The sequence below is a fragment of the Salminus brasiliensis genome, chromosome 5 (genome assembly GCF_030463535.1).
Source record: "Salminus brasiliensis chromosome 5, fSalBra1.hap2, whole genome shotgun sequence".
In the NCBI taxonomy this organism is placed as follows: Eukaryota; Metazoa; Chordata; class Actinopteri; order Characiformes; family Bryconidae; genus Salminus; species Salminus brasiliensis.
Window position 1 is genome coordinate 10,357,189 of NC_132882.1, and position 16,033 is coordinate 10,373,221.

The 16,033-nt window shown below is 39.4% G+C and overlaps 1 protein-coding gene across 3 annotated transcripts in view; it reads left to right on the top strand.

Annotated features, from left to right (window-relative positions):
• pard3aa (par-3 family cell polarity regulator alpha, a) overlaps positions 1-16,033 on the top strand; it is a 536,573-nt gene that overhangs the window by 241,148 nt on the left and 279,392 nt on the right. For 2 of the 3 annotated variants that reach the window (XM_072679366.1, XM_072679367.1), the window contains exons 8-9: positions 5,023-5,148; positions 12,287-12,774. In XM_072679366.1, coding sequence (XP_072535467.1) covers positions 5,023-5,148; positions 12,287-12,774 — 614 coding nt within the window. The remainder of the gene's footprint in view (positions 1-5,022; positions 5,149-12,286; positions 12,775-16,033) is intronic. The other variant, XM_072679368.1, reaches the window with a different exon arrangement.

A 16,033-nucleotide genomic window follows, 5' to 3' on the forward strand; every position in this document is an offset into this window, starting at 1 on the left:
TTCTCCTTGACTGTGCGTACCGTATTCTGTGGCTTCTTTGCAGGGCTCTGGCTGAATAATAAACTGTGGCTTCAATAGCTCGGGTCTTGGGAGAGTTAGCCCAGGGCAGGGCAGTGGTGGGAGCAGTGGTTTTGTGACTTTGCCTCCCGGAGAGAGAGAGAGAGAAGACACATGAGACACACGTACTGAATAAGATGAGGCTTTATGGTCATTGGGGGGCCTCGAACTAGCCAAGCCAATCCCGCTAAAGCGTCGCACCCAATCAGGATAAAAGCTCATCTCAAACACTGACAGGGGCTCCTTCACCAAGGTCGGGCGAACGCGGGAAATTCGCTAATGAACGAGCCAAAGTCAGCCTCATCATCAGATGTAGTGGATAAGGGTCATAAAAGGATTTTCCCAGAGTGTTTCAAGAGCTATAAATATTTGTTGACCTTTTCCAACAAAGACTGATGCTCACAGCCCAAAATGGATACATTTCATATTTTGAGTCATATGTTGAAGACCATTTGCATTATGCCATACAAGGTCTTTTTCCATGCATATGTTAAGGCATATATAATCCACTGCAAGTTCAGTGTTCAAACTTACAATATAGTTTAGCCCTTTACTAAAAGGACCAAAGTGACTGGTACTTATCCTTCATATAATCTGCAGCTTTCCAAATTGTACTACAGATGCTTTGAATAAGATAAAGACAAGACAAGAGATGTCTTCATGGAAATATGAAAATACTCATAATTGTACAGCTCAGCACAATTTTTCAAATCTGTATCCCATTTATAAGCAGTAAAATCTCCTTTATCTTAAAGAATTAAAAATATTAAAAGTATTGATTATTTTTGCATCTCCAAAGCATTTTAATCATGGTTGACTATTTATTGTTTTTTTATTTTGTGTGATCAAAATTGAGAATTCTCTTTAGTTTTAAGTGTTTTGTAGTCTTCTTCCGACCCATTAGCTGTACTCCGCTAAATGCTACTTCATATGTTTCTCTGAGATCTGAGGATTGAATCAGAAGACTGAACTTCATGAATAATAGTTTGTCAGATTGCTCTCTTCGTGACATGAGATACAAATTCAAATGTGGTTTAGTTGCATTAATTCCATGTGAGTCAAGCCCTTAAACATTTAGACCTTTCTTTAGTCTTTAACCTAAAGAAAAAAAAATGTCCTTGCTGGAGTGCTCTAGATGCCACTCCAGATGCTTCTCCAGCTCCTGAGATTCTGTGTAATGACCGTCAAGAACCAACAATTATCCCCAACCAGCACAGTCAACACAGTGTCTCTGCATCATGCCCCTAATGGCTTCATCAGTGCCTGTGGCAGGCTGATTGGCATTGGCTGCAGAGTGCAGGCTCTCATTAGCATTCTGATAGAGGGCAGTGGGGGTCAGCCCAAGGGCGGAGAGAGAAAGCCAGCGCGCGCGAGAGAGAGCGTTCTTCATACAACTGCTGCCTTTCTTTCTTCTCGCCACAACTGGAACCAAACATGTGCAGTTGAAACAGAGAAAACACACTTGCGCTACTCTCAAAGAGTTGTGGATACATTAGTCCAATAATGAGATCTCATCCCGTGACCAGTGTGAACTGTAAACAAGCCGGCGGTGTAATTGCAGCGCGTAAATGGATCCTGATTGCATTATTATTCAATTAAAGGCAGTGGAGGAGAACAGGTGGTCTCCTTCTTGCTAAGCATTCTGGGCCATCACTCAAGCGACGGGCGGCTCTGCCACCACTCAGATAATGATGAAGTAGCTGCAGCTCCAACCAGTCACGCCTGAATCTCTCGTAATGACTGCAGCGCCGGCCCGCAGCTGGGATGACTTCAGATTGAGACGTGATTCTGAAGCCCCTCCAAGACAACTCTCCTACACTTACATGGAGGACTTTTCCTTGCTTTTTTTGGCTAGAAGGGATTCAGTGTATGATGTAAACAAGGCTTCAAAATATGCCATTTACTCGTGTCCTTATGTTGTAAACACAGCATATACAAAATTATTTCTGGCCAATAAATGATTTACGAGATAATTTAAGCACTAACCAGTGCTAGCACAGTTAGAGTTACAACTAGTTACATCTAGTACCTTTGGGATGAGTTCATTGACGTTTGTGATCCAGTATGTGACCGCACACATGTTTGTTCTTTTGGTTAAATTCAATCAAATCCTCACAGCAATGTTTTGACTTCTACTATAAAATAGAACTGTGATTTTTGAAGTCCTAGAACTTCATCCAGTATCTTTGGGATGAGTTAAGTGTCATTTCTGATCCAGACCTAATGTCAGTATGTGACCTCACTAGTGTTTCATTCTTTTGGCAGAATTCAATCAAATCCACCCAGCAATGTTTCAGCATTTACTGTAAGGTAGAACTGTGTTTTTTGAAGTCCTGGAACTTCATCCAGTACCATAACAAAGTGCAGTTAGAAAAACAGTCTATACTTACAAGAGATATAAGATGAGGGATATAAGGAGAGGTCGGAAAACTGTCACGTAGGGATGAATTATGGATTGTTTTTGGTGTGTATACCCCCTCAAACTTTCTAAGTGTACCTCAAGGGGAAAAATGTAGGATGAGGGGCCCTTTAATTGTCAGCGCTGAAATAAATTGGTCCAAACAAGAGACTGAAGGCAAGGACAGAGTCTGGAGTAGCACGTCAGGCTTGTTCTCAGTTTGCTTCAGTCATGGTCTATCCAGCATTAAAAAAAGACTAGGTTCTAGGTCAGACCTGTGGGATTGTGGCTCACGTGCCTGGTCAAGAAGACACTCCCTCCACTCCCAGTTACTCCCAGAATTACTTTCTACTAAGTGTTTGGCTCATCTACACCAAGAAAACCCAGTTGGCCATTGCTTCAGCTGCAGTGTGACATGTGGGACCAGGGAATAGTTTGTTTGCTCGTCTCTGTCTGAAGGTGGTGTGAATTTATGTAGCCTACCAAAAAACACCCACTCCCTCGGCCCATGGTGATGTAAAACTCACCGTTAGTGGACACCGTGACACTGGTATTCCAGCAGCTTCCACCAGTTCATTACAGGCCTGTGTCTTGGTGGTTCTTGGGGTGTTCCTGACCATCTAAACCAATTTCACTATAAATATATATATATATATATATGAAGTCTAAAGTCTATCTCTGTATTTCCTTTCTCATCACTGACTTTGAAACTCAGACTTTTGCTGTCTGTAAGCTCATCAGATCTTACACCCGTCCTTGCACAGTGACACACACACAAGCACATATATATACATACACACATCCGAATCTTCAGAAGAGCTTCTGATTTATTTATTTTCAGTGTTTGAAGGGAAAGGTTGAGCGTGGTAAGGGAATGCTGATGCGACAGAGACTTTTTCTCCATCTCTCCTTTTTTCCATCTGCTCTACCCGCTCACTCTTTAAGCCTGTCAAATGCAACGGTGCAATTCAGCTCCTGGAGATGATCGCATCTCAGGGTTTGTGGATTACGCCCGCCGGTGCCCTTCACAACACACAACACACAACCACCAACCTGACACCACAGCACTTCTGAGATCAGTGGGGGAAAATTCTATATGTCAAACCTCAGTTCAACTTTCCAAAGTCATTTTTGATGTGTGGTGGCTCAAGGCAGAAGCTCAGTGATAGCTGCCTCTTTGGCCGTATTCAAACTGCTTTGTCCATCAAAAATGTGAGGACACATAGCTTTTCAGCATGTGATGGTTGTCATTTTGCAATAACTAAAACTCAAAATAACAAAACTAAAAAATACTAATATTTCTAAAGAAATATTAGTATATAAACACTATATAGGTCCTACAATATAACCTTGTGGGGCTCCATATAGTATACCGAACATACACTTCAATAAACATACAGCAGTGTTGCAGGATGAACAAATAACAGCATTTGCATTTAATATCAATTATATGTATTATTCCTCACATATTTGAAAAGCAACAGCAAAAACCAAACATTACTTTGAATGTGGAAGCACGTTTTTTGCAGTTGAACTTCACCCATGTCTAATTCAGCTTTTTCCTCCCTTCCCCTGCTCAGTGTTGTCCATAAAGTCTGGTGAAGTCCAGTAGACAGTCCCATAATCCATAACCATGTTTTGTGCTGTGTGTTCTGTTGCAGTATTGCTGTTGGTGTTGCATCTCTGGGTCCTGGGCTGTGTTATGAATGTGCTATGTCTGACTTTGTGGATGGTTCTCATTGTTTTCCCCTGGTGTTACATAGGAAATCCAGATCAAATATTTTTGCCCTGAGTCTGATCCGAGTCCTTTAATATTTAGGGTCTACTGAAACAGAGTCTGATGCAATGTTTGTTTTTGTAGTGCTACACAGTGTGCACTACAAGTACATTGAAGTGAGGGAAAACAATCAATAAATAAATAAAGAAATAAACAAACCTTGACATTTGAAGTCCAATGCACTGGGAGTGTTCATAGATGAACTAGGTGTGTATATAGATGCACTGAGAGTGTATATAGCTGATAACACATGAACAATGCATATAATGTGGAGATTTGGACTAACTCCAGCGCTAGTTTGAAATTGCAGTAAAACTTAAACACAGCCTGATGCTAATCATTATAAAAAAAGGCAAAAAAAAAAAATATATATATATATATATATATGCATTAACACTTTTAGATTTCAGATTGCTTTAGCATGTGCAAAATACCCCACTACTTTGTTCTCAACTTTGTTAATTGCTAACTGCTAATTAGACTAGTTTTGATGGAAGGCAGCTGTTTAGTTGCAGTCAGAATGCTGCCATTTCAGAAGCAGAAGTAGAGCTGTTTGCACTTTCCACTGTACAGCAGGTCTGCTGTATTTTAAAAGTGTCTCTCAGCTAAAAGCGGTGGACAACTGTGTTACAGCAATGCCATATTAAAGCACAATGAATAAAGTAACCAAAGCATCGGAACAGGGCTTCAGAAATAAGCATTTAAGCTTACCTTCCGTGGTTTTGATACTGATCTTTCAGGCCTGACCTGGGCATCGCTGCCACTGTAACGTGTGCTGTAACTTTTGCAGGACACTGGGTCTGCTGGTGAAGCGGCTGGAGAAGGGCGGAAAGGCGGAGCGGGAAGCGCTCTTCCAGGAGAACGACTGCATCGTCCGCATTAATAACCACGACCTGCGCAACATCCGATTCGAACAGTAAGCCTTCAGGCCTGAGGGAGCCGGGTCAACTTTCCACCTGCTCTTTTACAGCTCTTCCCTTTAACCCTGACTGCTGGCTTCTTCTGGCCTCTCTGGCTGTTCTCTCTAACATCCTACACTCTTTTTTATTCTTTTTTTTCCAGGGCCAGTCCAGCTATGGGTCTCAGGGATGTATTATGTCTGTTTATAGCTGTCTGTCAAATTACATGTTTGTTTTTTAAAGGGGGGTGTTTTTATTTATTTATTTACTTACTTACTCATTTCCCATCTATTTGATGAATAAAGCTTTTATTTATTGGTTTTTGTTTTTTGGTTTTAGAGAAGTGGGTGTTTAGTTGTATCATGTATGTAAAACCTGCAGCATTCGGCACAAATTAGCGCACAGATCACAGATAAAGGGGCTTTCACACTCACAGGTTCTGCACGCTGGTTCTTCACCTTTATTTTTTAGGAGCATACGCTTGTAGAGTAAACTGTCACATATTTTGTTTTTGGTATCATGTTGATGGGTAGAATCCAGTAACCACTGCTATCTTTGTCATTTACACTGAGGTTTATCTTATGGTAAAAACTATTCCTGCCTGAGCCGGGCTTAAGGGTAAAAATGCTCTGAAGTGTGAAATACTGTTAGAATGTGATCTGTGTGTAACTCATTTTCTTGCCGTTTCAGGACTTTTAAACAGTGCAACCCCAACACACACTAAAGATCTAATCAAGAGCTCTGTTTAAATTTGGCAATATTCCATTTCAGTCTAGACAGTAAAAAAAAGGTTAATTAATTCTTTTTTTCCTTTTTTGTTAATCATGCTATGATCTCTGTCGATCTTTTATCTTGTTCATCTTTTCTTTTTTTTATGTCCATTCCTGAAATTTAATGAAACAGTGACTGAATGCACTAAGAGTGCCCTAACGTCTTGTCCTAACAGCAGGTGCAGGAAGTGAGCAAGAACGGAAAAAAATCTGATCCCTCCCATTATAATCAACAGGGTGCGCTGATGTGGGATTAGTGGGCTAATGGCAGTATTCTGTGTGTTTTATGTTCCAATCTGCTGATGCTGATGCAATGGAGAAATCTAAGCCCATATTGCTGCTGTTAAGTTGTAAACAAATGAATGTAATGCAGATATTTTAGTGCAGTGATCCAGGATCATCACCTAAACACATTGCTCTTCTGAAGTGCGATACATGTATTATCAAATAACTGAAATATTGATCAACTCTAAACATCTTTCCGATACTAATCTTTGATGTTTACACTTTAAAAACAGTGGTTTGTTCCTTCAACCTAAAAAAATGTACTTCATGTAATAACGAGCAATTGACATTTTATTTATTTATGTTTATTCAACTCAGATATACAGAGATGATCCAATATGATATCCTCTGATCCTTAATAATCAACAGTTCTACACTTTATGTCCAAATGTACATTTACATTCATGGCATTTAGCTGACGCTCTTATCCAGAGCGACTTACAAGGTTACTCGTATTACGGAGGAGGGCCAATGTAATCTTAGGAGTCTTGCCCAAGGACTCTTATCGGTGTAGCGCAGCACATTCACCCAGACCGGGCCTCAAACCCCAGTCTCCCAAATAGTGAGGCAGGTCACTGGCAGGTATTGGTGTTGCGCCACACCAACCACAGCTGTTAAAAGCTCCAATGTTAAAAGCTCCAGAATCTAGTAGAAAGTCTTGCTTGGACAGTAGAGACAGTTACTCTCAGGATCAACTCTTTTTAATACTTAAATCTTTTTGATTTTGAAAGAAGCAGTGAGTGAATCAGCAGGTGTCCCAATACTTTTGTCTATATAGTGTATGTGCTGCGGCCCTGCTCTGTTTTGACAGATGTTATTTCAGTTTTTGACATTCCACTGATGTTTTACCTCACAGAAAAATGTGTGAACAGATAAAACCATGAGTGTGATAAAAACTGGCTGCTAATTAACCAAATTGGGACAATTTAGAGGGAAATATCAGGATGTTTAAGATGGTGATACAGGTTTTCTTTTTTTTTTTTTTTTTGCTGTATTAAAATAGTGTATTTAATGTGTTATGCGTATATGTGTAGTGCACAAATACACTATATGTAGCTTAAAAAAATGGACTTACATTGCATATAGGTATGCTCTGATGCCAGAATCTATTAACTGATAGTTCCATAGTTATTTACATATTCACTTGACACAGAGTTAATGTTTCCATTGTGGACATCTTGAAAGCTATGTGACTACATACAGTGCTACATTTTAAAGCAGCTGTAGTAAATTCTGGTACCAGAATGAACTCCGCTCCAGATTCCTGCAGTTTTTTGCTTTTCCTGCTGAAGCACCTGATTCACCGCACCCGTTAATCAGTCATTGACAGATGATTTATTTATTTTTTTTGGTTGGTTGGTTGGTTGGTTTGTTAGTTTTTTCACATTTGTCATGTTTTTCGGAGGTGACAACACGGCGTAAATTGAGCAATTTCTTGCATTATGGTGCAAATAAAACAGTCATAAAAGTTATGCTGACTCTGGTAGATTGATCTCATGGATTATATTGGAACTTTGAAGCACTATAGAAAGTTTTTGAAGCCCCATCTCTTTTGTTTTTAAAGTTAGAGTTATACACATTTTTGCAGCGTAATGCAGGGAACTATTTACATGAGACACATCTGAGTGGTTACGTCTTCATTTACCTCCATTATAAGTGTTTTTCGTTAGGCTGAGAAGCTTTTTCAGTAGTCAGTGTCGTCTACTGCTAATTGTCTTTGTCAGCTAATAGTTGCAGATCCTGTTCCACTCCACAGCCAGGCTGTTTGCCTCAGCTTAGCTTTCATTCTCCTCACAACAGAGTCAAAAGCAGCCCACAGCACACAGGACGGGAGATGCTGATATACAGCAGATGATAAAAATAATCTAATTCTGTCTCTCTTTGCTTTATCTCTCTGTCTCTTGCTCTCTCTCGCTCCCCACACCCCCCACTCTTCTCTCCATCTCTCCTCCCGACTGGGTAGCATGCGGAGTTATAATTCAAAGAGAAATTCTAATCTTATTGGATTGTTTTGCATGGATAAATATTTAGTGCTGCTTAATCTAACTCAATGTAATGATACATTGATGGAGTCGTTTATTATTCAATCAGAGGCGGGGAGCTGCGTGATTAGCTGCGTGCCACCGCTCTGCTCGTTAAGACACAGACAGACACACACACACAGATGCACACACACTGCTGTTTACTTGATTTTGGAGGGGTGAATTAGCATAAGAATGAAGAGGGGTCCCTCAATGAGGCTGGCTGACTCTCTAGATGCGGAGAGTGAGCTAAATGAAGAGTTTATTACAGCAGGAGAAGCTGCTTAGCACCTGCCACACAGAAGCTGTTGGGGTACTGTTGTATGGTGAAGGCGTATGCTGTGAGTCTTCAGCTTCCAAATGCAATCACGCTGTATTCCACCCCCTTTTTTTTAAAAATCATATATGGTGCAAAATAAGGCACAATGGGTCAGATTCATACAAAGTAAGTAATAAACAGGAGCCTACCGTGTAAAATGTGCAGAAAATAAGTCTTCACAAAGTCACCATGTTGTTGAAGAGCACACGATTCTCTCCTTGCCACTGCAGTTGTGTTTTCACACACGTTCTCAGTCAAAGCCGATCAAAATCAACACTTTAAAGAGCTAATCCTTATTGATGAGCACCGCTCAGCAGCTCCAAAGTCAAAGAAAACTGAAAATCTCAGAATTACAGGAGCAGAATCTCTTTATTTCACCAGGCATGTTATACATACAAGGAATTTGTTTTTGTGCACACAAAGTGAACGAGACTAGACACAAACGCAGACCCTTGACAGGTATTTAAACTAGAGCGTCTGGGAAAGGTGATTAAATATTTAAAATTCCTGGCAGAAGTATATCCACTGTATATCTATAAAGTAGCTGAAATAGACTGGCGTGCATTTTAGGATGTACAGAGCTTCTGATCTGAGGGAGAAACATCTACAGTCATATACAGTATGTTACAGAATTGCATGAAAAAGTCTTGTTTGAAGTGCAAGCTGCCCACTGTGGTTTGAGTGCTGTAGCTCTTGGGGGTAAAGCTGTTAGCATGTTTAATTGTTCAGGCTTTGATAGCCCTAAGTCTTCTACCAAAGGTTAGGTTAGTTGGCAGTGGTTACAGGAGCCGATAAGGGATTCGATATAATTTTAGAAAACAGATTGTAGTAAAAGTTGCTAAAATGGTATTGTTAACAGCAGATAAACAAACTAACCTAATAAACACAAACAGATTTTGGACACATGTTAAATGACTTAATTGACTACAGTCATCCAACCTATGAAGAAAAACACAAAAAGTGTTAAACCAGAATATGTTTTATATTTTAGATTCTTCAAAGTAGGCACCTCTTGCTTAGATTATAGCTTTGCACATCTTGGCATTGAGATAGTGACCTGGAATTGCTTTCAGTTAACAGCTTTGCCTCATCAAGAGTTAATTACTTAAATTTCTTGCCCTCTTAATGTGTTTGAGAGCATCAGTTGTGTTGTGAAGAGATACAGCTGGTATACAGTGAATAGCCCTTTATTGATTAATATTTTAATCCATATTATGGCAAGAACTACTCAACTTAGTAAAGAACAGACAGTCCATCATTAAAGTCACGAAGACCATCAAACGTTTTGATGAAACTGGCTTTCATCAGGACCACCCCATGTAACCAAGAGTTACCTCGGTTGCACTGGATCACATAGTTCATTAGTGTTACCAGCATCAGAAACTGCAAGTTGACAGCATCCCAGATAATAGCCCACCTAATTGCTTCACATATTATAATATTATATTATAATCTATAATAATAATAATAATAATAATAATTATTATTATTAGTAGTAGTAGTAGTAGTATTAGTATTATTATAGTTATCATCATTTCGGTGCAAAATGTTACACATACACTTGGATGCATTAATAATTGATGACTAATATTTTTTAGAATCATGACAAAGTAGCAAAATGATCTCTATGATCAATCCTTATAGGTTTATGGATCTGAATCATGTTCAATGGTAAAAGTAAAAAAGTATTCTGTATTGAATTCTGTGTTAATGTGCTCAGAAATTAGTCTCAGAGACAAGCTTCCCTGAAGCCTGTTTGTGATAGTATCCATGATGCTGGACCCAAACACCTTAAAGTTGATTATAATGGTTAATTTGCTGAGTAAGTAAATGTCCATTCCTTGATTGATGACTCGCATGTGTGACTTCACATGTCTGAGAAATCATTTATCATAACATGTACTGTCTGACTTCTCCACGCTGTGAAAGGCAGTGTTTTGTTATGAATCGTTAATGGCACATTCAAGTGAGAGGAAAGATGATTAGTGCCACCGATCGAACACGTCAGTAATCATCATTTATAAATGAGTGAATGGGTTACTTGATAGAATTTGCTCGTAACATCTAATCTGGCGGTGTATTTTATAAATGTGGCCTTACATCATTACAACATTATTTTCCTCTGGGCATTGACTGCTATTGAGTGGAGTTCCATTGAAGATTTTTTCCTTTCTCCATTTTGGAGATTGGTGTTTTTGCATGACCTTGACAATACGAAGTGGCACCATGCTTTGATTATTTCTAGAAATGGTTCAGGCCTCTTTACTGCCCCCTGAATTACCTAACAGGCCTCACTCCACCTGAAATACAGGGCCGCATATATTTCCCTGTTTCTAACATTCCTATTTGTGGCATTCTCCTGTTCAGTAGGTCCAAAAGCTGATTAGTTCTGTTGGCCCCAGTGGCAGCTTGCTGAAGAGTGTGACCATGCCTTGTGTGGACACACATCCTGGTCTTGAGCTCTAATGCATATCCCTGCTTCCTCCCAAAGGCTTTGCGATTATGTTAATCGTAGATAATGTAATCTGTGAATTAGCCCCGATTCCAGCTGCAGTAGTGCAATTAGCCAGCGATTAGCCATGCTGATCTTCTGACCTTTATGTGTGCCTGCCTCTTAACTGTCTTACTACTGAGGACAAGTGTCTCCACTACAAGAGGAATATAGCATGTCATAAATGTCTGTCAACTAATTGGATTACTTTTTCTCTGTCTGTACATTTCCGCACACATGGTTGTTTCTCTGTGTGTCTGCCACTAATCACATCAATATTATCATTTCACTATATCTGTGCTGTATCACTGTATGCTCTGCGTCTTGCAGGTCTTTGTAATAGTGAAGACTAAACCGTTTACAACCCACTGCTTTCTTTCAACTATCATAGAATGAGTGTTTATGTACATAGGGCTGATATTACTAAATGGGCCAGGTAATGGAAATTGACTTTATTAGACAATAATTCAATTCAGTTCAATTCAACCTGTATTTAAACATTGACATTTACAATGTAGATATCAGATATAAAACAGTAAGTCAGATATGAAACAAACAAAATAAATTGTAGTAGTTACATCTAGGAGTAGTAGTGTAGTTTAGGAAGTCCATAAAATAATAGTAAAAATGCTAAAATGTCAAACAGCAGAAAACTGAAAACAAACAAACAAACAAAAAAACAAAACAAGAAAATATAGTTAAACAGTTAAAAAAAAAATAATAAATTGTAAAAAATAGTAAAAGGAAGTTAAACAAAAGGGCCAACCACCCAAAATCATATAAAATGTTAACTAAAATAAATTGAATACAAATAAGTAACATTTTATAGGTCTTTTATAGGTTTTATAGGTCACAGTCTTTTATTGGGATTCCAAAATATTTTCTTAAAAAAGTAGAATATATAAACTAACAAAAAAAAAAAATATTGCTTGAACGTTTAATAGATGTCAGAAAGTCATTTTGGAGCATTTCTACTGGTCAGTGCATGGTCATGTAGCAGTGTGTAATGTATCGAATAATCATCCCCACTAGCATCTCTATGGGATCTCCAATGCCATGTTTGCTCTGAATTGAGTAGTAACTCACAGTCTGAATACTCCTCACATTACCCTGATTACCATTGTCTTCTAATAAATCAATGGCAATTTCTTGGAAGGGGAATTATAAATGAGCCCTCTGGACTTCTTTGATTAAAGTATCTTTTTGCGGTGCAGTTAATGAAGTATTTAAAGTGTGTGTTTCTCTGTGTGTGTGTTTTCTCTCTGTCAGAGCACAGAACCTGTTCCGTCAGGCCATGCGTTCCCCGCTCATTCTGTTTCATGTGGTGCCAGCAGTGAAGAAAGCCCAGTATGAGCAGCTCTCTCAGAGTGAATTTGGCCTGGAACCTGATCCTAGTCCTAGTCCTGGACCAGGCCCAGTCCCCAGTAGCCTTGCACAAGAGTCCAAAACGGGGCTCACACCCAGCCGGCCTACACCAGAGCCCAAACCTGGAGACAGGGGGAGTTTAGTGGTGGGAAGCATCGACTATAGCCCTCAAAGAATGTCCAAGACCGGGCCACACCCTGCCATTAATCACCAGCCACTACCTGGACACCCAGAGCAGAACAAGACTCATCCCACCTTACCAGCAGCTACCATCACCCCACCTGCCAAAACACCACCAGGGGCAGGGCAACCACCCAAGGCAGCCACACCCACCACTTCCAGCGGCTTCTCTAAAAAGATTGGCCGCAAGTTCAATGTCCAGCTGAAAAAGGGTAAGTGGTTGTCAGTGTGTCAACTATTGTCTTAGATATTGTATTGTTATTTTGGGCTGTTTTTAGACTACAGATTAAAGCTGTATCAGGTTGGCTGTAGGGGAAAGGTGTAAATGATTGTAATACGGTTGCTGTCAGACCAAAGCCCTTCAAAATACTAACTTTACTGGAGAAGTCTTTTCTGACTTTAAACCAGGTGGTATCGGACTCTGTTTGTCTGTTGGTCCATTTATCATAAAATGTTTGCATCAAGACATTGAGCTCGGCCAGATATCTGCAGCGCCATGACTCTGGTGAGTGAGTGGAGAGCAGAGTTCTTTTAGTGTGAGGACACAATGTAAAAAAGAAGATATCTTTATATAAATATTTTTTTTTTTAAGTGTGAGAGAAAGGCAGCAAGCTCCACCCAATAACTATATCACAGACAGGGAGTGTCAAAATAAAAGTCCTTAAAACAGATAAAAATGAGTCACTAGTACAAACTAAGCAATTTATTAAAAAATCACATTAAAAAGGCTTTTCATATTTTCTGATTGTGATCTGGTCGTGAGCTTTGTGATGTTACACCACTTTGTAGAAAAACGACAATTAATCGGATGGTTTGATGCTCATGATTCTTTAAGCAACACCACAAGATGATTTTTTTGTCTCTTTATGGTACGAAAAGTATTTTGTTTCTGTAACACATTTATTTTTGATGTAACATTGTTTTTTGGTGAACATTGTTTATATAAATGCAGGATTAAATTAGCACTTTCACTTTAAATTTAAAGATATTTTTGATTCTGCACAAATGTTGAGGAGGTTATATAGCCTATGCATAGCCAACTGAACTTCAGTTCTATAATGCCATATATTTAACAAAATGTGAACAAAAATATATTTATGGTTGGTTATTGTCTATTTGTCATTGAAACTTTAAAAATTGATATATATTTACCACATAACGTCTTATTACATTGTAATCTCCAACTATTTTAAACTTAATATTATTTTTTTTTATTAATACATTCCTTTTAAGGTACCCAGCACTGCACAAATGAGACAGACATGTACTTCCATATTTGTTTTGAAATGTAAAGGCTTTCTATCTACATTGTATTGGTTATGACTGTGTAGAGAATAATGAAAACTGTCTGTAAGTGAGGCCAGACTTTTGAAGAGTATTTTGTTCTCTGCTTGGAGAAGCGGTCTCTCTGAAGTCTCCTCCGATTTCAGCTGTTTTTAATGGCTGATGGTATCTGTGTCTGTATGGTGACTGGCTCTGTGAAACTAATACAGTTAGCACTTCAAAGCACTATTGCTGCCATTGTGAGCGAATATGGACTTTAACACTTCCTGCCAGCCTTACCTGCTTCTCCAAATCCTGTTGGTTCTGCATGGCAGCTCTATCTGGCCATTTCACACTGCCTGAGAACTGCAAGTGTCTACCAGAGAGTCAGCATTAGCGGGAGAGTACAACTTACTACAACTTCTACTGTTTCTCTCTCTTTCTATCATACACTCTCTCTCTCTCTCACACACACACAAACACACTTATCTGCTGCTGCTCACCCAGAAAAGTCTCTGACCTTGACTTATGACAGGTTTCAAACAGAAACTTCTAAAATGCTGTAAGACCCACAGAACATTTCTCTCCCTGTGCTCCCCTCTCTTATGCTGTTATCACTTTTTTCAGCTTGGTTAAATAAAAAGAGAGGGGAAAGACATTTTGTCAACTGGTGGGATGCACCAGTCTTTATTAGGTTTGCACAGTAAGAGAGCAGGGCAGCAGAGACACAATTAAACCCCTGACGACAACCAACAAACCCCCAGCACCCTGCCCCACTAGGTGGGAGAAATGTTGGGAAAGCACAGCCGTGGACTTGTTTCATTGAAAAGGCAGCAGCAGGTGGGAGGGCACAGTTAGCTTTACTATGAATGGGCCACGTGTGTTTAGAATGCAGTGGTCTGCATGCTTACTTTAGAATAGCACTTTCTCTAGTCTGTCTGTTTCAAATACACAGTGTGCACTCTCTGATATAAGTAGAATGTGAGCTTGCAAAGCAGTGCATTTTAAAATGACCTGTGAAACCATTTAACTGGACAGCATTGCTGTTATAGTAGTAGTAATAGTAAAAATAGCAATAGTAATAGTAATAGTAATAGCAATACCTGTTATCTAATCCGTCCTTCATTAAATGACAAACAACAAATCCATGCAGTGACTGTATGCACAGAGAAGTCAAGAATCAAACCGTCTTCCAATTATCGTCTTAAAGGAGCATTATGTAAAAATGTGACCTTAAAGCAGCATTATGCAGAAATTGTGTTTTATGTTTGGCTTCTAGGCTCCCCCTAGAGGTTGGGGAGCATAATTCCCTATTACACCACTGTTGTAAATACAAATGGGGATTTGTGCCAATCTATGCTGGAACCCTGCTACTGCACTATGTAGACCTCTTGCCAGAGCTGTGTAACATTGCATAACCCGAGTAATATTTGCCGATGATCTGCACAGGCTTTGGATCTATTCTCACCACTCTAAGCAAAGTGGTTCTATATAATACTGAAAAAGAACTGTTTGGCTCGTAATGACGGTGGAACCAGGTCTGCAGGTCTAAAGCGCTGCTCGTAAAAGCAAGCTCCTCTTTGTGTGATTTCAGCCATTTATCCTTGTTTTGGAGTCCTGAACTCTTTTCCTTCCAGTTATTCGGAGCCAGGCAGAGGGAGAGAGAAAGAGAGAGGGTGGGATCTGTGGGAGAATGTATTTGTATGGCTCTGTGCCCGCTGGCTTGTCTATTCCTGATGCAGCAGATGCTGACTGCTGGTGCTCTGGCACAAGCCCTCGTCAAGTCAAGTCAAGTCAAGTCAAGTTTATTTATAAAGCACTTTTAGAAGCAGCAAACGTTGACCACAGTGCTGTACCACAGATTAAGCATTAATTAAGAAAATGAAAGAGAAGAAAATAAGACCTAAAATTGCACAGTACAGACTGTTTAATACTGGGACTGTTCTGACAGGTTTTTGTAGTAATAAAGATGCTTTATCTATAATTAATAATATAAATCATCTATATGATGAGGCGTTGACCTGCCTTTTTTTCAGGAATACACGAATAATATAATTCAAAAAAAAGAAAAAAAACCCTCAGAAATGACCTTTCTGAGCAGATATTGTGAGCATGTTTGCACATCCTGATAGTGTTAAGTGTAATTTGAGACTGGGTCAAAACACCTACTAGACAGCAGGCAGGTATTGTGGGGAGTTGCAGTGGATA